Source organism: Corvus moneduloides, chromosome 12, assembly GCF_009650955.1.
Source record: "Corvus moneduloides isolate bCorMon1 chromosome 12, bCorMon1.pri, whole genome shotgun sequence".
NCBI lineage: Eukaryota > Metazoa > Chordata > Aves > Passeriformes > Corvidae > Corvus > Corvus moneduloides.
The window spans coordinates 21,006,519-21,031,711 of NC_045487.1; the positions used below are offsets into that span (position 1 = coordinate 21,006,519).

At 42.7% G+C, this 25,193-nt stretch overlaps 1 protein-coding gene across 7 annotated transcripts in view; it reads left to right on the forward strand.

The window, feature by feature from the left end:
- The window catches only part of CEP89 (centrosomal protein 89), a 45,482-nt gene extending 26,552 nt beyond the window's left edge, over positions 1-18,930 (forward strand). For 4 of the 7 annotated variants that reach the window (XM_032121862.1, XM_032121859.1, XM_032121861.1 and 1 more), the window contains 2 exons: positions 10,515-10,684; positions 17,683-18,930. In XM_032121862.1, the coding sequence (XP_031977753.1) occupies positions 10,515-10,684; positions 17,683-17,920 (408 nt within the window). In that variant the 3' untranslated portion in view covers positions 17,921-18,930. Of the gene's footprint in view, positions 1-3,105; positions 3,691-10,514; positions 10,685-17,682 lie in introns of those variants that run through there. The other 3 variants (XM_032121864.1, XM_032121860.1, XM_032121865.1) reach the window with 3 other exon arrangements.
- Positions 18,931-25,193: the final 6,263 nt, after the last annotated feature.

Consider the following 25,193-nt stretch of genomic DNA (forward strand, 5'->3'; position numbering starts at 1 on the left):
CCCCAAGAGGGAGGGAACCAAAGTAAAGAAATCCAAGCAGCCATACCAGTATACTGAGTGCTTGCTTGCATAGCTTGGAAAAGGGCTCTTGATCCAGCAGACTCTGAGCCCTCTTGCTAGCCATTCAGGTGAAGGGAGGGGCGATTTGCAGACAATTTACAAAAGGCTCTAGGGAGGGCAAGCGTCTCAAAGCACAGTGAACAGGAGTGGGCAAGCAGGGGCATGGCAGTCTGTGAGGGCATGGAACGGCAGTTTGCTCAGCAGTTAGCAAAGGCAGGGTTGCCACCACCCTCCTGGTGGTGGGTTGTGTCTTTTTTTTTCCCCTCTCTTTTTTCCCAGTAATTGTTTTCAAATTATCAAAAGCCATTGCTAGTAAAAGCATACTAACAAACAGAATTCTCCAAGAAGTACGCAGCTGTTCAGACCTCTGGCTGCAGAGAGTGTCTGAGCCTGGTGGTAGTATCAGAGGATAGTGCAAAAGACCCCTGCGTGCAGTGTGAGCAGGTGAATGATCTGCTCTGGTGGCAGAGCTTAAGGAAGAAGTAGAAAGGCTAAGGACTATTAGGGAAAGTGAAAGAGAAATAGACTGGCGGAGTTAGACCCTTCCAACCCTTAGAGAAGCCCTGCAGGAATCAGAGGAGCCCCATCCCATGCTTCTTACCATCAGGCAGAAGTAGGAAATGTAGTAGAGGGGGGAGAATGGAAATGGGCCCACACTCAGGGCAGTAATAAAATTCCCTCCTGACCCCCATCACCTTCCCAGGTGCCCTTACAGAATAGGTACAAGGTCCTATTGAGATTGAGAGGGTCAGGCGGATGACACTGAAGAAAATAATCTGCCCAGAGAGCCTCCCGATTGTCTGCCAGACAGATCACAACCTCTAGTATTAAGAAGAAAAGAAGGGTAGTTGTAGTAGGTGACTCCTTTCTGAGAGGAACAGAAGGACCTGTATGTCAGTCAGACCCATCCCACAGGGAAGTCTGCTGGCTCCCTGGGGTCCAGGTATGGGATATCACCAGGAGACTCCCTGAGCTGATTCAGCCCTCTGATTATTACCCACTGCTGGTTGTCCAGGCTGGCAGTGATGAGGTTGACAAGAAGGGCACCAGGGTAATTAAAAAGGACTTCAAAGCTCTGGGTTGATTGGTTGATGGGGCAGAAGCATGGTGGTGTTCTGCTCAGTTCTTTCAGTAGCAGGGATGAATGATGGAAGGAACAGGAAAGCCCACATTATCAATGAATGGCTTAAGGGCTAGTGCCATCAGCAGAATTTGGGGGTTTTTGATCATAGGGCAGCTTTGACAGCACCTGGCCTGCTGGAGCCAGATGGGCTCCATCTATCTAACAAGGGCAAAAGGATTCTAGCACATGAATTGGGGGGTTTGATTGAGAGGGCTTTAAACCAGGTTTGAAGGGGAAGGGGATGCAACTAGGCTCTCCAGAAACAAGCCCAAGGGTGGCAAGCCAGAGTCAGCCCAGCTGAAGTGCATGTACACTAACACACGCAGCATGGGTAACAAATAAGAGGAGCTGGAGGCCTTGGTACAGCAGCAAAGCTGTGCCACAGTTGCCGTCACAGAAATGTGGTGGGATGACTCGCATAACTGGAGTGCTGCAATGGATGGCTACAAGCTCTTCAGAAGAGACAGGCAAGGGAGAAGAGGTGGAAGCATGGCTCTGGAGAGTGGGGAGGCTCTCAACACCATGGAACTTGAGATTACTGACAATAAGGTCGAGTACCTATGAGTAAGAATCATGGGGAAGGCCAAGGTGGCCAACATCTTGGTGGGAGTCTGTTATAGACCACCCAACCAGGATGAAGAGGTGGATGTGTTATTCTACGAGCAGCTGGAGGATGTTTCAAGCTTGCCAGCCCGTGTTCTTGTAGGTAACTAACCTGCCAGGTATCTGCTGGGAGCTCAACACAGCAGAGAAGAGGCAGTCTAGGAGGTTCTTAGTGTGTATGGAGGATCACTTCTTGTAGCTGGTGAGCAAGTTTAGGAGGGGTGGGGCCCTTTTAGACCTGCTGTTTACAAACAGAGAAGGGCTGGTGGGAGATGTGATGGTTGGGGACCGCTGGGGAAGTGACCATGAAATAATAGTTTTCAGTATACAGTGAAACAAGGAGGGGCATTAACAAGACTTCCACACTGGACTTCCGGAGGGCAGACTTCAGCCTATTCAAGAGACTGATTTGGAGAGTTCTTTGGGAAGCAGCCTTTAAAAACAAAGGAGTCCAGCAAGGATGGACATACTTCAAGAAAGAAGTCTTGAAGGCACAGGAACAGACTGTCTCTATGTGCCAAAAGATGAGCTGGCCTGCATGGGCAAGGAGCTTTTCAAGGAACTAAGGGGAAAAAAAAGGGTGTATCACCTTTGGAAAGAGAGGCAGGTAACTCAGGAAATGTTTAAAGATATTGCTAGGTGATGTAGGAAAAAAATTAGAGAGGCAAAATCCCAATTAGAACTTAGTCTGGCCACTTCTGTGAAGGATAATAAAAAATATTTTTGTAAATATATTACTGGCAAAAGGAGGGGCAAGGAAAACCTCCATATTTTATTGGATGCAGGGAGGAAAAGGCAGAGGTACATAACACCTTTTTTCCTCAATTTTCAGCACTAAGACAGGTCGCTCTCAGGACAACTGTCCTCCTGAGTTGGTAGATGGGGACAGGGAGCAGAATAGCCCCCCAGTAATCTAGGAGGAAGCAGTCAGAGATCTGCTGAGCCATTTAGATGCTCACAAGTCTATGGGACCAGATGGATCCATCCTAGGGTGATGAGGGAACTGGCAGATGAGTCTGTGAAGCTGCTCTCCATATATCATCAATCCTGGCTCACCAGGGAGGGCCCAGATGACTGTAAGCTGGCCAATGAATTGTAAGATGGCCAAAGAATTTGAGGAAACCTGTTCTCAAGAAGGGCTGGAAGGGGGATCTGGGTAACTCCAGGCCTGTCAGCCTGACCTCGGTGCCCAGCAAGATTATGGAACAGATCATCCTGAGTGCCATCACACAGCACCTACAGGATGGCCAGGGGACCAGACCCAACCAGCATGGCTTTAGAAGGGGCAACTAACCAACCTGATCTCCTTTTATGACCAGGCGACCCACATGGTGGATGCAGAGAAGGCTGAGGATAGTGGCTACCTGGACTTCATCAAAGCCTTTGACACCATCTCCCACAGCATGCCCCTGGAAAAGCTGGCAGCCCACAGCTTGGACAGGTGCATTCTTCACTGGGTTAAGAACTGGCTGGATGGCTGGGCCCAGAGAGTGGTGGTGAATGGTGCTGCATCCAGTTGGGAGCCAGTCACTAGTGGTGTCCCCCCAGGGATCAGTGTTGAGGCCGGTCCTGTTTAGTACCTTCCATGATGATCTGGATGAGGGGATTGAGGATTACAGATGACGCCAAGCTGGGTGCAAGTGTCCATCTGCTGGTAGGAGGTAGGAGGGCTCTGCAGAGGGACCTGGACAGGTTGGATAGATGGGCTGAGTACAACAATGTGAGATTTAACAAGTCCAGGTGCCAAGTCCTGCACTTTGGCCACAATAACCCCCTGCAGGCTGGGAACGGAGTGGCTGGACAGTGGCCAGGCAAAAAGAAACCTGGGGGTACTGGTCGACTGCAGCTGGACATGAGCCAGCAGTGTACCCACGTGGCCAAGAAGGCCAATGGCATCCTGGTCTGTATAAGGAATACTGTGGCCAGCAGGACGAGGACGTCATTCTTCCCCTGTACTCGGCACTGGTGAGGCTGCACCTTGAGCATTGTGTCCAGTTCTGGGCCCCTCAATTTAGGAAGGACATTGAGATGCTCAAAAGTGTCCAGAGGATGGCAACACGGCTGGTGAAGGGTCTGGAACACAAGTCCTGTGAGGAGCAGCTGAGGAAGTTGGGGTTGTTTAGCCTGGGAAAAAGGAGGCTCAGGGGAGACCTTATCACTCTGTACACATCCCTGACAGGAGGTTGTAGTCAGGTGGAGGTTGGTCTCTTCTCCCAGGCAATCAGTGACAGGACAAGAGGACACAGCCTTAAGCTGCACCAGGGGAGGTTTAGGCTGGGCCTTAGGAAAAAATTCTTCACAGTAGGAGTGATGGGGCATTGGCACGGGCTGCCCAGGGAGGTAGTGGAGTCACCATCCTTGGAGCTGTTTAAGAGAAGACTGGATGTGGCACTCAGTGCCATGATTTAGTTCATAAGGTGAGTTTAGGTCATCATCTCAAAGGTCTTTTCCAACCTAGTTTAGTCTGTGATTCTGTAAACTGAGAGATACTGATTCAGTGCCATGGTCGGCATGATAACCTGAGCCAGTACTTTGGCTGGGGGTCTCTTTGTACTTCCATAATTGTAATTACCAAGCAGATTTATGATCCATGACAAGAATTTGAGGAAGCAAATTTTTCTGGTATTAAAACTACTTCTTTACAGTCAGAATTCCACACTGTTTTCTCTTTTAATATGAGCTTGGACATAATGTTTGTCTCATCAGGGAGTCCTTCAATTTCATGCAAAAGGGACAGATAACACAGGAAAATCTGTGTTTTTTATGAAGTATTTTAGTCAAACGTCTAGTATAAATTCTGTGAAAACAATCCAAGATTTTGGACATAGAACCGTGAGCAGTAAATCTCTGATAACAGAATTTGCACTCCAGTTCATCATTAGACACCTTTTCCTTTCCTTCACTGCAAGTGTTATAATCTTTAAATTATGCACACACTGTTAAAAAAAATAATTTAGATTACAACAAGTTCATTGATTCTGAATCTCTATTTGATAATAATTTTGTTAGTCATGAGGTTTTAGTAAAAACAGAAACAACCTTTGTACTGAAGATACCTACCATCTAGCATCTCCTACTGTAACTGCCCTCATTTTCATGCAAGTTTACTAGTTCAGCCTTAATTTTTTTTCTGCCATTTTGCTACCTATTGCATTTAGAGTACAAAATTGTCATTAGTGAAGAGAAAGCAATAAAGATTTATTCCTAACACTTCCTGATCACTGAGGAGCTGTGTATTTCAGAACTACGTGTACTCATTGCACAGCTTCGTGTCTGTATAACCGGTTGCTGATGCCAGCACAATTGAAGGAGACTATGTTCCTATTACCAGTGTTCCATTTAATACTAGATTATTTTTTGTCAAAGGTCATGTACAGACAATTCTCTTATACCTTTGGACATATAGTTTTGAAGATTCTCCAGTATAACTCCTTTCCCTTTTTATTGCTTTCCCAACTATTTACTGTTCATCTCTGTGCCAATATCAATCTGCAAATAAGGAAGCTTATTTACTCTAGCACATAATACTACATATTAACTTTTTCCAAAAATATTAATATTTTTCCCAAAATATTGATTTTGTTGGCTTTTGAATTTAAAAGTTTCTACAGTTTTCCCACATCTTTTTCACTGAGAACAGAGAAAGTATTTTTCCCCTATTAACACCACAGTACTGTCTGACAAAACTTTCACTAAACCTTCTGAATATATAGGCTGTCACTTTTCAGTTGTCCCAGTCCAGTTGTCCTGGGAAGGCTATAGATACAAGCACTGTCATCATCTACTACTAAGGAGGAATTTCCTTCCCCAAGCCCCATGTATGATTTTTTTACACAGCCCTGAAGATAATTGTCAGTGATCTTAAAATATTTTAGAAGTTTTTAGGTGCCATGGGAGAAAATTGGCAGTGTTCTGTAGCACACAGTAAAAATTTCATCAGTACTTCCATTACAGGGCTGTTCTGTGAGGATCAGAATTATAACATTTTCTATAGAGAAGTGGGACAGTTTTCTTCAGATGGTACTTTGCTCTCTTTTGAAAGGGACAATACTAATTTTACTGGTAAACGATGGGAGAAAACACAATTGACAGAAAATATCTTTGTTACTTCAACAAATGACCAGATCATTGCATATATCATAGCCAGCAGCCTGTGTTTGTAGAAATAATGTTTTGTTGGCTGTTTATTCAGAGTTCTCCAACTTTCAGCTTGTAATTCAGTACAAAAGGTGTAACAGAACTATGGTGATGAAGAGGATACCTTCCTGAAACAACTTTAGAAGAGTGTAAATTATGTCCTCTTCAGTACCAGCACCTGCATCCATGATCATTCCTCATCTTGCTTACTATGTACATGGGATGCCATGACCTTGGCCATGGCATGCCCCATCCAGCTCTAGAGGAAAATATTATGACTTCGAGCTATGTGTTAATATCCTCATCCTGAAAACTGTCATCTCAACCAGTCCGTTTGCTGCTACTTGCTTCACTTCAGAAAACATTAACAGGTTGTCTTTAACAATTCAAAGGTAATAGCCTGCTGCGAAGGCTCTGTAAGCGCCAGCTACATGTGTCAGTGTGTCCAGAACCAGCCCGACCTGCCCAGGCTGCATTTTACACAGACTTAATTATAATCTGTCCATAGAGGCAAGATCAGAACTATGTATCACTCATATCTAGTTTCAGACTATAATCATATGGCCATAAGAAAAAGGTGCACTTTTGCCCTTTGATTTTGCAGCCAGCAAAGACTCAGCTTCAGTTGGCAAAGGTAGAGCAGGAGTGCAGAGCCAACAGAGGCAGCTGTGGGATATGGAGGAGCCAGAGGCCTGAAGCATCTGAAGCAGAGTGCAGCTTAAAACACAAACCTCAGCTTAGAACACAGACCGCCCGGTAGCTGAATAGTCAGTGACCACCTGATGAAAAACGGGGTTTCACCAATGCTACACTTCACCAGCCCTTTTTCGTGATAAAATTGAGAGAGGAACTGTTCTCTTGTTCTTTGAAATTATTATGGGCATCTGACCTACAGAGGGCATTTCAGGTCCTGCACCCCGAGCTGGACCTGTGTAGCGGGTTCAGTTCGAAACCGGGCAGAAACACCAATTTAGTGTAGTGGTTTGGCTCAAAATATCCACCACTTAATTATTCTCCCTCTATGAGATAAGGATTAGAAGAAAGCAAAGCAGGCATAAACCTTAATCAGTTGCAGTACAAAGAAAGTTTTATTACTAATAGAATTAAAAGTAAAGAGAAATAACAAGAAATTAAAGCAAACCCCCTCCCCCTTTCCAGCACTTTCCTCCTTTTACCCAACTCACACAAAGGGTAACATGGGATGTTAGTCAGTGTTGCAGTTCTTGATAAGTCTCTTTCTTATGCTTAAGGGAAAAAGGGTTTTCTTCAGCTGCATGTGGTTCCCAAACTGCCACCAACAGCAGACCCGCCCGGAAAGAAACAATCTGCTGTGGTATAAAGCATCTGTTCCATGAAAAATCTCACAGTTCCTTCACACTGCAAAACATGGGCCATCACATGGGGTTATTAATTTTTAAGGATGAGTTACTTTGGCCTGAACACAAAGGCTTTTTTTCGCCACAAGTCTCTAAAAAGCCTCTCAATGCTTCTTTGTAGCCTGGCATAGGCACTCTTCACAATTTCCATGGCCCACACGTGAACTTTTCATCCCCCCATGTACTTCCAATGGATCAAAGAGACAAACAGTTTGTGGTACTACAGTTTCTTACCACGGCATGCAAGAAGGTTTTTTAAGCTCCGCGCGAGAATCGCGGCACCGCCCTCTTTTCTCCCGGCGCCATTTCCAGCTCCGTCCCACAGGACTCATTTTCTCTTTCTCTCTGACTCTGAAGCCGCCGTGTTGAAGAGTGTTCTTGTTCAGGCTTTACGGTGGAGAAAGCCTCGCTCCCTTTTGTGCTGCTGGCTGCGTGGTGTCCTCTTCAGTTCAGCACGGAGTGTGCTGGCTGCAGACAGGAGGCTCCGCCGGCTCCCGCTGGCTCCGCCGGCTCCGAACGGAGAGGAGAGGGACCCGCCGGTCCCAGGGAGCCGCGCTGGGTGGGTTTAGCTGTGAGCAGTCCATGGCTGGGTTTAGCTGTGAGCAGTCCATGGCTGGGTTTAGCCGTGTGACAGTCCATGGCTGGGTTTAGCTGTGTGGCAGCCCATGGCTGGGTTTAGCTGTGTGGCAGTCCATGGCTGGGTTTAGCTGTGAGCAGTCCATGGCTGGGTTTAGCTGTGAGCAGTCCATGGCTGGGTTTAGCCGTGTGGCAGTCCATGGCTGGGTTTAGCCGTGTGACAGTCCATGGCTGGGTTTAGCTGTGTGACAGACAGTCCATGGCTGGGTTTAGCTGTGTGACAGTCCATGGCTGGGTTTAGCCGTGTGACAGTCCATGGCTGGGTTTAGCTGTGAGCAGTCCATGGCTGGGTTTAGCTGTGTGGCAGTCCATGGCTGGGTTTAGCTGTGTGGCAGTCCATGGCTGGGTTTAGCTGTGAGCAGTCCATGGCTGGGTTTAGCCGTGTGACAGTCCATGGCTGGGTTTAGCTGTGAGCAGTCCATGGCTGGGTTTAGCTGTGAGCAGTCCATGGCTGGGTTTAGCTGTGTGGCAGTCCATGGCTGGGTTTAGCTGTGTGACAGTCCATGGCTGGGTTTAGCTCTGTGACAGTCCATGGCTGGGTTTAGCTGTGTGGCAGCCCATGGCTGGGTTTAGCTGTGTGGCAGTCCATCGCTGGGTTTAGCTGTGTGACAGTCCATCGCTGGGTTTAGCTGTGAGCAGTCCATGGCTGGGTTTAGCTGTGTGGCAGTCCATGGCTGGGTTTAGCTGTGTGGCAGTCCATGGCTGGGTTTAGCTGTGTGGCAGTCCATGGCTGGGTTTAGCCGTGTGGCAGTCCATGGCTGGGTTTAGCTGTGAGCAGTCCATGGCTGGGTTTAGCTGTGTGACAGTCCATGGCTGGGTTTAGCTGTGTGGCAGTCCATGGCTGGGTTTAGCTGTGAGCAGTCCATGGCTGGGTTTAGCTGTGAGCAGTCCATGGCTGGGTTTAGCTGTGAGCAGTCCATGGCTGGGTTTAGCTGTGTGGCAGTCCATCGCTGGGTTTAGCTGCCTGCGGCTCTGGGACAGTTCTCCCCCAGTGACCCAGGGTCCGTGCCGCAGCGTTGGGAAAAGGGGAGAGGGCAGGGGCCCTGGCAGGGCCCGGAGGCTCCGAGACCCCCCCCCACCCTCTGGCAGGCGAGCTGGAACGAAAGGCAATTCCCGCCTTTCCGTGCGGTTTAAATATGTAAATTGTGAGAAGCGTCATTAGTCTAAAAGACTGTCCATCAACTCAGGTTCAACCCACTACAACCTGACAAATGCTGGAGCTTCTACTGACAGAAGGGAAAGTTCAGCTGTTTCCTTATACTCTGCACTTCTTCTAGGCTGGCTCTGACCAACCTTCTGTTCAGAAGGAACTTGTTTGCCTTTAGCCTTCGATAGCATTACTCTGCATTTTGAAGACTTCTCTGGGAATCTATAAAGTTGAGTGATGTGACTGGTTAACTTGCAGGCTTATTCTATTAGAACTGTCAGGGAAAAATTAGGATAAAAACCCTATGTAAGTCAACCTTAAGTATTGAATCACTAATATTCTAGGTAAATATTATTATCTATTATTATCCTATTACTTCTAGAAAATTAAACTCCACAATGCCACATTTTGCAAGAGCCAGAAAGGAAACAGTTTGTGGAAAGGATTATATAGCCTTATTTACAGCACGTCTAAAAATGCTTTTTTAAAAATTCCTCCAAAAGGCAAACTCAAATCTTTCTCCCCCGTTTCAGATTAAGATTAAACCTTAGTGATTAGCACCTGAGATAAAACGTTGTATTAGCAACACATAAATAGCAGTATTTTCAAAGCTTCACTAAATTAGTTTACGGTTTTATTAAAGGCAGTGTTTCCATCCCAAAACTCTGTTCTATAGCCTGTAGGAAACATCATACTCTGCAGAGAAAATAACAGTTTTAGCCTTCTGTTTGTAATCATGAGACTAAAAGTTAATATTGGATTTTGGTATTGTCAAGAGCAGCAGCATCTAGAAATGTGTAACAATACACAAACAATATTTTTCAGTTTCTTGTGTGCTTATGCAATTTAATGGGGATGTTATGTCAGAAAGCAAAGTTACTTTGTACAAAAATTATTTCTTATTTTTGAGATGAGACCAATCATTAGTTATCATTTAGTTGTTAGAGCCAGTGATCAAAAAATCACTTGTGCTTCACTGAACAGAAGGACTGTTATGTGAAGCAACAAGCAAAGCTATTCTTTTCTTCCTCTTAGTATTAAGATTAAACAACTAACAAAACAGAAACATTTTTTCTTGGTATGTACTGATAAGTAGTGTTCAGCAAGTGGTAAGCTGTAAAATGTAGCTTTGCATCTTGGAAAACAAACCTTTTTTTGCAGGTAATTCTGTTCACTATAAAACAAACATACAGTATGGTATTCATTTTACACACTAGTTTTATATGCAGAACAAAATGAAGTGTAATACCTTCCAATTAACAAATAGGTTAAAAAATCCCATAATGCAACCTACCTGACATAATTAAGCAAGGCAGCATTGATGTAAAGATTAAACTGAAAATCAGTATCTCTAGCTGTTTCTTTTGTTGGTAATGATTTGTCCTTATTTCTCCAATAATCCCATTTTTTTCTATTAACTTAATCCTTATAGGTATATAAAAAGAAAGCAGCTGGGAAGCTTGGAGATGTCAGTCTTAAGATGACTGAGCAGGAGAAAGAATTTTCCAGGAAGACTGCTCAGTATGAGCAAGAAAAGAAGCACCTGCAGCATCTGCTGCAGGACAAACAGGAAACCCTCAATGAAGTACTGGAGCAGAACAGGTGAGTGGGGCACAGCCGGGAGCAATCCAAGTAGGTCCGACAGGTAAAGGGACAAGGGAAAGCACCTGCACACAGCCACCAGCGCTCACTTTCCAGCAGAGTCTTCACGTGGTATGTTCCAGGTCGCTTTTCTCACTCATTTTAGCAATACTGAAAATGCTGAAACCCTGCTCGTAATTCCCAGCTCCAGGAAACATCTTTTGAGGGAGGAATTTCTTCTAGATGGCTACTGCTGTTTTTAAGACTTCTTTAGAAGGATATCAATCTGAGAGAATCTTGGATAATTTGAAAGGATTCTATAAATCAAGATATATATTAATTTATGTAATAGCACCTTCTGCTAAAGGCTGAACACTTTCCCATTCACACCCCTGAACAGTTTTCAGAATAGTAGGGTATTAAGGGAATCTAATGAGAAAGATCTGTTCTGTTTTGAATCTATCTTACTGACCTATTAATAAGTGACTTAGATTGGCTATATGCAAAATGAAGAGAAGAAATTATAATTTAACAGATTTATAGAAGATTATGACTGCAGTGTTGAAATATCCTTTGAATATAGAGTCCTTTAAGGCTATTTTTCCCCTCTGATAGTGGAAAGCTTCATAGCACATTCACATTATCAGCATAAAGGAAAAACTGTTTTACAACTGAAAAAAAGTAATAAAGCAGTCATTTCTCAAGTCATCACTGCCATTGTGAAATAATAGATTTAAATAGATTTTAACAGACAATAGAAAAAAAAAGGCTTGGTATCATCTACCTTTATATCAGCACAGTTCCTCTCAGTTACTTTATACAGTGCAATTAAACAGGTGTAAGTAGCAGAGTTGTACAATGAACACTCCATTAATCTCTGAAATTTACATTAAAAACCAGATTGAACGGATCCACATTTCTCTGGAAATAGTTATTTAGGATTTTTAACTAATTAAGTGCCTTTCATATCTCTAGGTTCATGTTACAATTTTTTACTGTAGAGAACAGCAATTAAATAAAGAGGGTTTTTTTTCAACATAGGATAGAGCATAGTTTGAAGTCCCAAAATATGGATCGTTCAAAATTCACCCTTATAGCCCCAAAGCAGGCAAATTAGATGGTGTAACACAGATGTGTAAAATAATTAATTACACTTTCCATACAGTATACTAAACCACTTTTACCTTTTCAGTCTAAATTAAGTCATTTTTTCTTCAGTAAACACACACAATTAATACTTGCAGCTGACTTTTAAGAAACAAGGTCTGCACCTGGAACTACACCACTGTAGTCCATTTAACTGTATGATGATGAAGAAAAGTGGTTTATGGAAACAAGCCCAAGATGAACCCCAGCAAGATATGTCTTTCATTTCTCTAGACTCCAGCATTAGTGAACAGTGTGACGGGTGACTGCTTTTTTCTGGTAGTAGTTGAATCTTAACAGTGATTATTAGAGTATAATATAATGAACACAACTCTAAAAATAAAAAAGAATTTTTAGAGTCATCTTTCAAGTGGTATTTTGGTTAACCTCATGATTCACTATTTTCCTTTGATTACTATCTAAAAAAAACATAGATTAAAAAAAAAAAACGTTACTGGTAAGTCAGCTGAGTTCTACACCTATATAAGAAATAATAAATTTTTATGCTTGTGAAACAAAATCAATAAAACCAACTAACACCATGGCTGATACTGTTCATATGAGCTAGTTTCTTCATATTCCATTATTCTTCTCAAGTACTGCAATATAAAGTAGTTTCCCAAGGTAATCCAAATATGCATCTACTCTTTTATGCCTATCAGGCAGAAATTAAACATGTATTTTGGTCAGCTTTGTATATTTCTGATTTTACAAGGCTAATTATTTTCTCTCTCCCTTCCCTCCACACAGTCACAGGAGTAAGGAAGGGAAAATTATTTGTAGTTGAGATGTTGCTCATCATCTGTAGCTTGGCAACCAAAGTTGCTAGTGCTAGGAAAGTACCAAACATTTAGATTTATTGTGACTAGCTGTGTTTACAGAGCAGAATTTTAGTCCAGAATACTGTCTAGCTGATAATGTTTCTGTGCAAAATGCCTACATAGACATTAAGATAAGTGCATACAATAAATATTTATTCTCTAATTTCTAATTTATTCTCTAATTTTACTGTTAGGTAATGGAAATCAAAGTAGCATGCCACATTTTAAGCAGAAAAGCCAGTTTACTTTAAAATCTAGCTGAAGGTATGGTGAATCACTGTAAGCAGGTGAAGACAGAAAACTCTTTCATATAATTTATTTTGCTCTTGCATTGTTTAACAATATGGAGTTAGGAGATGGGGCAAGTCTGACTTAGCTGCCACCATAAAATTCTTTATCATAAAAGCATACTGTACCTATTGTTGCTGGTAAGTTTTCTTGTAAAGCAAAGGAAGGTCCCAATTCAGATCTGCAAACTGCACCATTCTTTCAGTGAGACCCTGCACAGAAATAAGCAGCCCCACCTTATTAATCTGGACAGGAGTGCAGCACACCTGAGTGGTGGCAGGTCACAGCACATTGCACAGCCCCTTGTGTGCCCAGAGGCAGAGTTGCTGCAGTCACAGCATGGTCAAAAGTAATGCATGTGTAGGCAAAGTAGCAATATTCATGTGCTGTTTCTCTGATCATTCTATTTTTAACAAGTCGACATCCAAACTAGCATGGGCTTTCATCAAACATAACAGAGATGATTTGCCTTTGAAATTTTCTCCCCTCCTGCATTCTTTCACCTCAGGACTAAAACCAGGAGTTCCAGTACTTACCCATTGCATCCAAGGGATGAGAATTTTTCTACTTGGTTTTCAAAAAGAAACACAGATGTAGTTGTACTTTTGATACATAAAAAACTTTTAAAGATATGCAGAATTCCCTTCCTGGAAGCTGCTCTGTAGAGCTGTAGTGGGTTTGGTTTATAACCGAGCAGAAACACCAATTTAGTGTAGTGGTTTGGTCCAAGATACTCAGCACTGTTTACCTTCTGTGAGATAAGAATTAGGAGAAACGCAAAGCAGGCACCAAACTTGAAAGAATATAAAGAAGTTTATTAACAGACCTAAAAGAAGAAAAAAAAAAATCATACCACACTTCAGAACACTTCTCCTCCCCCCCCCCATGCCTTCATGAATTTACAATGGGTACTCTGATGCATCATAGCTTTACAACAGAATTTCAGCTTTAAGCATCTCCTCTTTCTCTTTCCTCAGGTTTTCAGCTCTTCACAGCACTAAAAGGGTTACTCTCACCCAGGCCTTGCAGCTGGAATGTCAATTATCGCTGTTGGTCACACGTTCTTTTGCCAGACAGCAGGGCAGCTTCAGCTGAATCTTGGCCGCACTGGAGAGGGGGAGCCGGGCCGCTCCGGCTGCCCACAGCAGGGATGGGGGGGAAGGGGGGGGGTTCCGCAGGTGGAACGGGGCCCATCAGCTCCAGGGTGGCCGTGGCCCGGCCCGGCCTGGCCCGAGCAGGGCCTGGGCTGGGCCCGCCAGCCCCCACACGGGGCCCAAAGCGTCCCAGCACCGGAAACGAGACCGGCCTCTGCCCCCAGGGTTTGTCTGTTCTTAAGTGTGGATCACAGAGGCGGTCACAACTTTAAGTGGCTTAAAAAATTGTCCATATTCAACCTGGCCAGCTGATAGGTTCTGTCAGGTCAGGTCACAGAGGAAGCTGTCAGCACCCCTTAGCAAGAACATCACTTCCGGGACTATGCTTGCTAACTCATGACAAGAGCCTTTTCAGTAATTACAGCTTTTGCTAGACAATATTGCAAATTCACAGCAACCTTTCACCTAAAGCAACTGATAAGAAAGCAGTAGCATTTTGTTCTTCAGGCAGCTGATAGTGACATCTTTAATACTAGTCACTGAGTAACCTTAAGAGAGATCAATATCACATACCTTTCCTTAAGGAAGAGGTTTGAGATAATAAAAGAAGTTCATGATGGGATCCTAGGGTTAAAAAACAGGTTCATAAATGTTTCCAGTAATTTGCCTTTATGAGTTTTCTAGGTCAAAGTTTATTTCATAAGACTCCTGCAAAGAAACAGTACTTCAAGGTAGTTACAGCTGCTTTGCTTTGGATGCAGAAGGCAGGTTTGAAAGTGCATTAAACTGTCCTTAGAAGAAGGTCAACAGCAGAAAAGCTTTGCAGTTGTGCATAGGCAAGGGGGAGGAGCTGTCTTACCTGTGAGGTGACATATGAAATTATAACCATAATAAAAACTGTTAATCTTTGTGATAAGGAATATTTAAATAAACTGTTACAGGATAGATGAAAATAAATTCTTGAGCCAGCCCAAATAAGATTCTGAGATTAAGGCTGAATTAATTTAGTTCAATGAGGGCAGAAAACTGTCTTTTGTAAAGAAGAATCTGCTTTCAGAACCTACTTCTGGTAATTTTTTCATCAGACATCAGTGGACATTGGCATTTTGCTTACTCTCAACAAGATATAAAATCTTACATTTTGGCTAGGTTACGGGTTGAATGAAATTTTTATTTTTACTTATTTAAATAATAACAGCCTACATTAAGAAGAAATAAACTTAATGCCTTTTGACTAAAGACACCCAGAAACAGCTCATGTATCTAAACAGAGCATGTATCTAGTTTTAAATGCCAAGTGGAAAAGACTTTTGTTTTAAGAGGCGAACCAGCTGTAGAGGCAAGGAAATTTTGGTGTTGATAAGAACGTACAGACCATCAGCAGCTGTATTAACCAAGCTGCTCTGTAATCCAAATTCCTTAAGGGAAGGGAGGTTGTGACTAGCAAGAATTAAGACACCCTCTCCCCAACCCATTCTGCTGAATGCATTTTTAAATTTCCATCAGGTCAGAATTTTCAAACAAAATCCCCTTGTGTAACTACACTTGGGATGCAACTGCTTCTTCTCAGGTGCCCACCTGGAGAACAGCTGAACTATGAAGCAGTACATTGTGCCACACTGAAAAGCCTTACCTGTGACTGCAGTGTGCTGTGTGCAGCAGGGGCTCTGACTGCTCATTCCAAAGCCAAGTCAGTTAGCACTCTGGCTCTTCATGTCTCAGCTCTGTTTAAAAATTAGTCCTCCAAGAAGAGTATAGATAAACTGCTACTTCTAAAGGTATCTGTTTTCTTTCTACTGAAGTAATTTTAAGCATGAGGACACTTTTAAACTAACCTCTTTGAACTAATTTTTTTCTAAAATCAATGCAGTTGCCATTAAACTGAACACATGGACTGAAAATGGCAATCCTATTTGTCAGGCATGCTGACAGCATTAATGTATAATTCAGAACTTGGTGATCTTTAGTTTCATAATCTTACTTCAAATTTTCTATGCCTTAGGCCCATGAAAGCATTAACAATGAAACAACTGTAAAAAACCAAAGAAGTCTCAATTTCAGAAATTAGCAGATGAAATAAACCCTGGGTAATGATCTGTACTACAATAATGATAAACCAGATTAAGCTCTTGTGTATTAATTGTCAAACATAAGAGTGCTGTGCACTGCCTGAAGACTCCAATTAAAGACAAGGGACAACAGAGAACAGGACTGTGTCCCTATCAAGATATACAAGTTCACTTAAAAACAAGATGCTGAAAATGTTCCAAGATCACAATACAGAGGGCCAAGATCAACCAATGAGTGAAACTGAGGACTGCCAGTTGAGGGTGTTCAGTCATGTGGTGCATATGCCTCAAATCTCCCCCAAATGTAGGCTGAAGATAATGGTAAATGCCATTGTGTAAAGCATTTTGAAGCATATTCTGGGCACTGGTAGTATTAGACAGTCTTGGAAAAATATACTTTCTGAGAACAAAGTCATCTACAGTTTTGGTGTTTCAAAAATGAAAGACTGCTTCTCAATGGCTTTTTAGTGACTTGGCAGAAAGGGAAAGGTCCAACCCATTACCTGTGGCTTCTCACGTTCTTGGGCAAAGTCTTGAACTGTTAGCCAATTGTACTGCTTTCACCTGCCACCTTTTGCTTTAATTCCATTCTCAATGGTTACTGATCTTCTCCACCACCAAAAGTTCATTCCAAGCAGTATGTACAAGAATAATCTTAAGTCCTTCTGCATAAGGTTATTTTATCTTCCATCTATATATCCAGTCATAAGGTGAAACACAAGGTGGGCTGGTACTATGTCTGGGCCACTTTTCATCACTTCATTCTCAATGTTATCGATCACTAAGGATTCTGTAAGATGTACTGATTCTGTATTTTCTAGTGTACACCTTTTGCCCTCAATGTAGACATGTAAATGACAGCATTTACTCTCAACTCATTTATGTTCTGCATTGACTTGTTTCTCGATTTTAGAGCCTGGTATTGGGGACAATTTGTATAGAAGGCCAGTTCTATTCAGTGCTTCAGAAAGTGCCCTCGAGGGGACTGTATTAGTCTATAGTATTAAAATGTGTGCTCATTTTCCATGCAACAGCTATGCTTTCCACATCAATTGATCTTCATTTCTTTATTATTTTGTATTTTGACATACACTAGGAGTCAAAGGAAACCCAAGTTCTTGGGCTTTGTCTACCTTCTAAGTTTATAGCACTTTTGTTTGGTTCCCACAAGGATGCATTAGCTGAGCACGGAGTCTGACACTCTGATCAGACCCTTTGGGCCTTGGAGTGGAGAGCACAGTGCTCTGGGCAGAAGGGGCAGTGTTATGTGGGAAGCAGAGCTGTGGTCACGAGGGAGCCCAAGTCAGTGGAGAGTGGTAGTCATGGTATTTGGGTCTTACATGTACTGCTCTATGTGCAGACTTAATCCAGCTTGTTACATGGGTTCAATAATGGGTAATTTTACATGGGTAATTTTCTGGTCATATCCTATTTAGCATTACATTTAATGAGCTTTTTCAAAAGCAAAGTAGGAATGAATTTCAATCAGATAATTTCAAGCACTTAAATACCGGCCATTTCTAATTTGCTTATCCACATACTGTTATTCTGTACTGCTGAAATATTGTTAAAATTAGAATTTCTCTTCATTTTTTTCCTAGGAAAACAGAAGGGGAACTTGAAATCATGTTGGGATCCACAGCCAAAGGAAACAGGAGAATGAGAGAACTCTTACATAAATCCCTGAGGAAGAGCAACATGTGGAGTGCTGTCACAGTTCATGAAGCACACTTAGATGAAAGCTCTCAGAAGGATCTAGTTTATGGACATGATTTTAGCTACTGCGATGTGAAAACTTCATCCCCTACTAAAAATGAAATTCAGCAAGAATCTCAGTGATAAGAACCTGCATCTCATCCAAGAAAGAGAACTTGGTGCCTGAATTTGACTTTTTCAGCAACACAAGATGTAATGGAATGTTTACTCTCTTCAATACAATTACTGTATTTTTAAGGTCATCAAAATGACAACAACATATGCTCTACTTGTACTATGAATAGTGTAAATCTAGCCCAAATTATTACTTTGGTATTTGAAGAAAGGGCTATTCCTCCTTAAGACAAAATGTGATACAGCTTTAAGTTAACAAGTAACTAGTTAACAGGATAAGCAGCTGGTAAGCATGGTGTTTAGCCCAGACACATGCCTTGTCACAAAACAAGTGAACAGCGAGATAGTGCTTATTAAAATTAAAAGGACAAATTTCAGTAAATTCTCCCTGGAACACCAAATGGAGTATGATCCAAGCTGAAAAAAATTGTGTGGCTTGTACTTTTTCTCATGATGAAGCATCTTGACTTCCTAAGATGCAAGGATGTCCTTTATACTAGATCGTGTGCCAAAAAATCTTGTCATCTCAAGGACAGAGAAAAACTTGACTGTGAAGCAGACAAGACTGAAGCATCCTCATGACAACTGCTGGTGCCTGAATGCACAACTGTCCACCATGTAGATTTACAGGAACCCTGTAGGTGTTGGGAAGCTCCTACCATGGTTTTGCCAAGGGGATGAGCTGCCAGCACAGGATGCAGTTCTCCTCCAGATTGTTTTGTTCATCCTGCTTCAGATTCAGTGGCTTCAAAAGCCACTTCTTTCCAAAGTATTCTCTGAAGCAATGCTTATTGTTTATGTCTTTAGATTATTGACATGTATTTGTCTTAGCTTTCAGAATTGTTGATTTTTCACAATATTGCACATCAGCTTTGTTACTACAAATTAATTACTATTATGTGACTTTATTTTGGATTTACATATAACTTGCTGGATCAGCTTTTTGGTTTTGTTTCATTTTCACAACAAAATGTAAATGGTACCAGAAAACTGTAACAATACAAAAACCCTGTAACTATTATAGTTGTGTAGTGTTATAAACATGTATTATAGTATTGGCTTCTCGCAAAGTATTAAGGTAGATATTATATAATGTTAGAAATGCTTTTTGCTGTGTGGATGTTGTTTTCTCTCTTTTTAGCAAGAATGTTAGCAAGTGTGAGCAAGTAAGAGAACCTCCAAGCGAGCAGAGGATGAGGCCCGAGAAGCTGCTGATCAACACTTTGTCCGGGGAACAAAAGGGCCCAAAGGCTGCTCTGCCCGGAGAACGGGCGGCCAGGAGGGTCCGAGAGCCGCTATCACCGCTCTGCCCGGGGGGCAAAGAGGCCCAAAGCTGCAATCAGCCCTGACTGTCTGGGGAATTAAGAGATCCACCCTACCATCGACTCTTACCTAGCGGGCCCAACCCCAAGAATCAAATAAAACCACAAGGCCGAAGACTACACATGCTCTAAAAAGGCGGAACCAAGGAGTGGCCATGCAGAACAGCTCCGGGAAAAGTTTGAATATGAATAGAGAACAGACAGTAAAAATGGTATAAAAAGGACTCATCTCTAGCATCAGGTGTGCTCTTGGCAGAGCGCCAAGGCACCTGGCCGTTATCCCTTTGCTTTATTTTATGTGTCTCTTATTGTCTGTATATTAAACTCTTTAAATTCTCACAGGAGAGTGAACCTCGTTTTTCACAGTAGTACTAGAAATAATGAAGAATTTCATTGGCTTTGATCAAAGTGAACAAAAAGAGCAGAAAACCAAGTTAAAATACCAAAAGAATTACATCTTGTTTGTGTCTAGAAAGGTTCCTGCAGCAATTTCCTTCAGGGTAAGGCCATGACTCAGCAGAATGGCTTTATTCAGGAGAGGGTGGGGACAGCACTTCCTGTCACACCATGATGTTCACGGACAGATAGATGTACAACTTTCAAAGCCAGGTTCTGCAGTACAGTGCAAAGTTAAAGAATCTACAGACTTTCAAAACACTGGCAGAATCTCAGTGCACTCAGATACTACCCTGATTATAGGAAACCACCAAAGTAGCTAAGTCATATATATGCAAGCAGGATTTTAAGATGTGCTTTAATTACTTGCCTTTAATAGGAATAGAACAAGTGCAACAACCTTACCAGCTCATCAAGATACAACTTCAGCATGCCAGAGTCATTACGACACTGATTAACAGAGCTAGTCTCTTAACAGCACACTATCATTTGGTCCACGCCCAGAGACTTAACAAGAGCTACGCCTTTGAATCCTTTCGAAGCCTCTCCTGGCTTTTTCAACTTGATTATTTTAGGACTCTATGCCTCAACATAACAACCAGAAACTATTTTTAAACACAATCTTAAATAACTTCATTAATAAGTGAAATTGGCATGGGGTTGGGCTATTGCTAAACCAGTCCTGTCTCCTCTCTTCCTTGAATTTGACCAAAAAAAAAAAAAAACCTGATTTGAAATGTCAGGTCTGAAATACCTCTTAAATATTAAGAGGTAAGTTAGATACATACATACACACTCCTCTTGTTTCCACACAAGCCTCAATCTGCAGGTGTGCAGACCCTGGAAGAGCATCGAACATGGCTGTACCCACAGCTTTTTATGTTTTTGAAGGCAGGTTTAGAAAACGAAGCCTCTCATGTCATATTTTTTAATATAAGCATCTCTGAATATGCACATACAATCTCAGAACTGATTTAATATTTACAATATTCTCATCTGGTTTTAATTGTCCTTTTGAGTATGTTTTAAAAGAGTTTGTAAAAATAAGCAGTTTCACAAGGAAAAACTATTGTATTGGTAATTCCTCAGAAACAGAAGCAATATTTTCAAAACTCTCAATATTGGCCTAACTGTTCTTCCACTGAAGTGATCTGGCAATGTCTTAGAATTGTAGTTATGCCACACCTGCTGCACATTTTCACAGCTCTTGTTTTAGAGTAAGTTTTAATACATGGTTCAAAGGGCAGCACCTTGACAGTGACACTCTTAAGACTTCGTTCAGAAATGTTACACTTGCTTTGTCATTTGCTTATCATTAAAATATGGTGTTAAACTTTATATGAGCTAACATTTAATCAAATCCATGGGTGATTCTCCATATTCAGTTTCCTGTTGGGGTTTTAGGAGTTCTCCTAGTTTTTTTTCTGTTAAAGGAATTTCCCCCCCATACTGTTGCTAGGAGGACAGTTGCTGGGTATTTAACGAAAACAAAGAGCTACCCCACTGGGGGTAGGGTGCACCTGGCTACTCTTTTGTTTCACCTGGGTGTGTGGGCAGTTCGGTCCCCGAACTCCGGAGAGGGAAGCTGTTTTTTCGTCGGCTGTTTTTTTTCCTTCTGTGGAGAAAAGACCCCAGGATCCCCGGCCCACCTTCCCTGCCCCACTCGGAGCCACGCTGTGGCTGCCCTGCCCCGCCGCTGCTTCGAGCTTTCGCTACGCTGTAGCCGTGCTCGCCCTGCCTGCCCAGACCTCCGGGGGTTCCCCATTTGGATACACCTCATCTGCCATCCGGGATTTGTGCTTGTCCCTGCCGTTCCAGCCTGCTGTTCCCGAGGGTCCGGCCGGACACCAGGATCGGCTGCCCAGGGGTTTGTGAAGCCTTTGTTCCATCCCTTCCCGGGATCCCGGGGCACCGGTGCCGCGTGCTCCCCGAGCTCGCTCCGGAGCGCCCCCTGCAGCCGCGGGGGAACCATCGCACCTGCCCTGCTCACCGGGAGCCGCCAGCGCCCCTGCCGGCTGCGAGCGGAACTGCACCCGAGGGGAAAGGGCCTGACAGCCGAGAAGGCTGGCACTGGGTTTGTGATTGTTTGCTGTTACTGCCAGAGTTATTGCTGTTTGTTTGACTGGTTATACACATATAGATATATAACAGTAAAGAACTGTTATTCCTATTTCCCACATCTTTGCCCAAAAGCCCCTTGATTTCAAAATTATAATAACTTAGAGGGAAGGGGGTTGCATCTGCCATTCCAAGGGAGGCTTCTACCTTCCTTAGAAGACACCTGTCTTTCAAACCAAGACATTTCCACAGGAAAAACTGAGAAAAAAACTATGTCCCATGGATGAAAAAGTCCTTTTGTGGCTCAGGAACACTTTTTTGGCATAACAAATAATCCTGTTATAGGATATTTTAAATACATATGAACATATCACCCATTTGAGATACTTGGACATTAAAATACTGGAATTGTTTTAGATCAGCAAAAGTAAACACATTTGCAAGTGTGCCAAGTGTTGCACAAATAGAATTGATGATTAGAACAGGCGCTTCCCTCCAGTTCCTTCTGACAGGAAAGAAATTGATTCTCTCTTTTATTAACAGCTGAAAGAATTGGTTTTCCTGTAAATCTCTTTCAGAAGAAACATAAATCTTATGCTTTGTATGTTTTTCATCTTGCATTAAACCGCTTGGTTTTAATATATTTCTGTGTACAGAAAGTACACAAAATAATGCTTATTGCTGACTATTGATTTTAGGACTAGAAAAAACATTAAAAGAATAGCATTACATGTATAAATATTCTTTTGAAAACGAGAAAATACGGTTTTATTAAAACACGCAACGTTTAAATATAAAGGAAAAACAAAAACCAACAGAAAAGTCCTGCTAAAATTACAAACAAAACTGATAATTTTAGGAGCTTAATTGCTTAGCAGGCAATACCAGTACCTAATCAAACCAAATCCAATGTCTCAAAAGCTAGATAGAAGGGAGAACTTAAATAATGTATCTCCATCACTTCCTCACTAAAGAAATAATTAAAAATAAGAAGAAAATAATCTTTTAGCACTGAAAGGAAAAAAAGAGTAACCACTAGAAACCAATCCAGTTAGAGACATTTTGTGTATTTTGGCAGTTAATCTTCTCAGCTTCAGAATATCAAATATTGAGGATAATTCTAGGAGGTGCAGTTAAGGAGAGTTTAATAGCATTATTTGGTAACCAAATGTCACAAGGAACAGTATTTCTGAAACTCATTTTACTTTATCAGAGCAACAGAAAAAATAGCTTAAATAAAGGGGTATCAGGCAGACAGGTCTGAAGACAAAGATGCATCTCACCATAGTGTGAAACACTATATAAAGGATAGAGTGATCAGCAGTTCCTCAGTACAGCCACCAAGGATTTGTGAGAAGTGATGAGGCAAGACAGTATTACACTTCTTGGTTTTGTACAGGCAGGTTTTAGGTAGCAGGGGCGCCACAGAGGTGATTCTGTGCGAAGTTGCTGGAAGCTTCCACCTTGTCCAGCAGAGCCAATCCCCAATGGCTCTGAAGATGGACATGGCACTGGCCAAGGCTAGGCCAATGAGAGAGGTTGGTAACGCCTCTGTGATAACAGATTTCAGAAGAAAATCAAAACAAAGAGGGGCACTGTTAATTCCAGCTAGAGAAGAGGAGGAGGTGAGAACATGTGAGGGAAACAACATGGAGACACCAAGGTCAGTGAAGAAGGAGGGGGAGGGCGGTACTCCAGGCCCCAGAGCCAAGATTCCTCTGCAGGCCGTGGTGATAACCATGGTGAAGCAGCCCCTGGGGATCCACAGGGAATGCAGAGATCCACCTACAGCCCCTGGGGATCCACGGGGGATGCAGAGATCCACCCACAGCCCCTGGGGATCCACGGGGGATGCAGAGATCCACCCGCAGCTCCTGGGGATCCACGGGGGATGCAGAGATCCACCCGCAGCCCATGGGGGAGGTGCCCACGCCGGAGTGAGTGGATGCCTGGAGGAGGCTGTGATCCAGTGGGAGACCTGGTGGAGAGAGAGGGTCCCCGCTTCCAGGCTGGTGCAGCCTGTCCTTGGAGGACTGCACCCCGTGGAAGAGTGACCCATGCTGCAGCAGTTTTGGGAGGACTGTGTGCTCATGGGAGGGATTCATGTTGCAGCAGTTTTGGTGCTCGTGAGAGTGGACCCATGCTGGAGAAGTTCACGGAGAATTGTCTCCTGTGGGAGGAACCCCACGGTGCAGCAGGGGAAGGATTCCTCTCCCTGAGCAGTGCAAGAACTCGGCTGATGAACTGACCAAACCCCCATGCCCTGTCCCCCTGCGCTGTCGGTGGGAAGGAGGGAGGGGTTGGGGGAAGAAAAGGTGTTTCAAGGGCTTATTTTACTTCTCATTATCCTCCTCTATTTTGTTAGTAATAAACTCACTTTGTACCTCTAAGTTGAGCCTGTTATGCCCTTGGAGTGTTTTCTCCTAGTCCTTAACTCATGAACCCTTCATTTTGGTTTTTTTTGTCTCCTTTGCCCAGCTGTAGCAGGGGAGGGCGAGTGAGCAGCTGTCATGGGTGCCTGGCATTTGGCCAGTGTCAAACCACAACAAGCTGTTAGACACAACTGCCTTCCTTACCTTCGCCTTTTGTAGCTGTATTAAAATCCCAATTCAAACATGCTGCTGCCTTGTGCCCAGCAATTCCTCTTCACTGTCATACTCTTGCTGTGCTGCAGGACTCAGCAGGAAGGCAGGAAAGAGGTGCTTACAAGAGTTAGAAGCAAAGTGGACAAGTTAGGATAGGACTTGTCCAATCTAAGTCAATCTAATGTTTAATTAAGGATTAATTTTGATCTAAAGATCAAAAGCGAAAAATAAGTCAGCACTTCCGATACAAAGATGGATCTGTGAATTTTTCCCTTTTACCATTCACTGTGATAAGCATTTTGTATACATACACGTGCAAGTGTTCTGAACACTATTTAATACCTATTAGTTCTCCTCCCCACTGGTCATACAATTTTAATCACCTTGCAATTCCAAGCAGAAAACCAAGCACTTCTCAAATTTTGGTAGGAAAATAATCTTAACCTACATAATCTAACATAATGCAGTCAAAAGGATGTGGAATCACACTACAAAAAAGTAATTGAAAATTAATTCTTTCATCCTGCATTTTAGCAATGTACTAGAGATAGTGCAGAGGCACGAACTGGCTAATTGTAATTAGCCAGAATAAACAGTTCTGTGTTAGCACATCCAAACATCCAGGTTACAGAAGGTATTTCAAAAAACCAACTTAAAAAACACACTTGCCAGAGAAAGCTTCAGCAAAGAAAATATGTATTCCACACAGTTGCTAGGAAAAAGATGCAGCTTTTTTACCATTACGCCAAATTTTTTTTAATAGAAAAGCTGACTAAAAGCAACCATAGAAACTCCATTCAAACTAAACCTGCATGTGGAAAAAAGTATTTTTATGATGTTGAACTCCTTGAGTGATAAGATACCAAATGAGGAGAAAACTGTATTTGATGGCTTCAATGTAGCTGTACAGTGCATGAACAA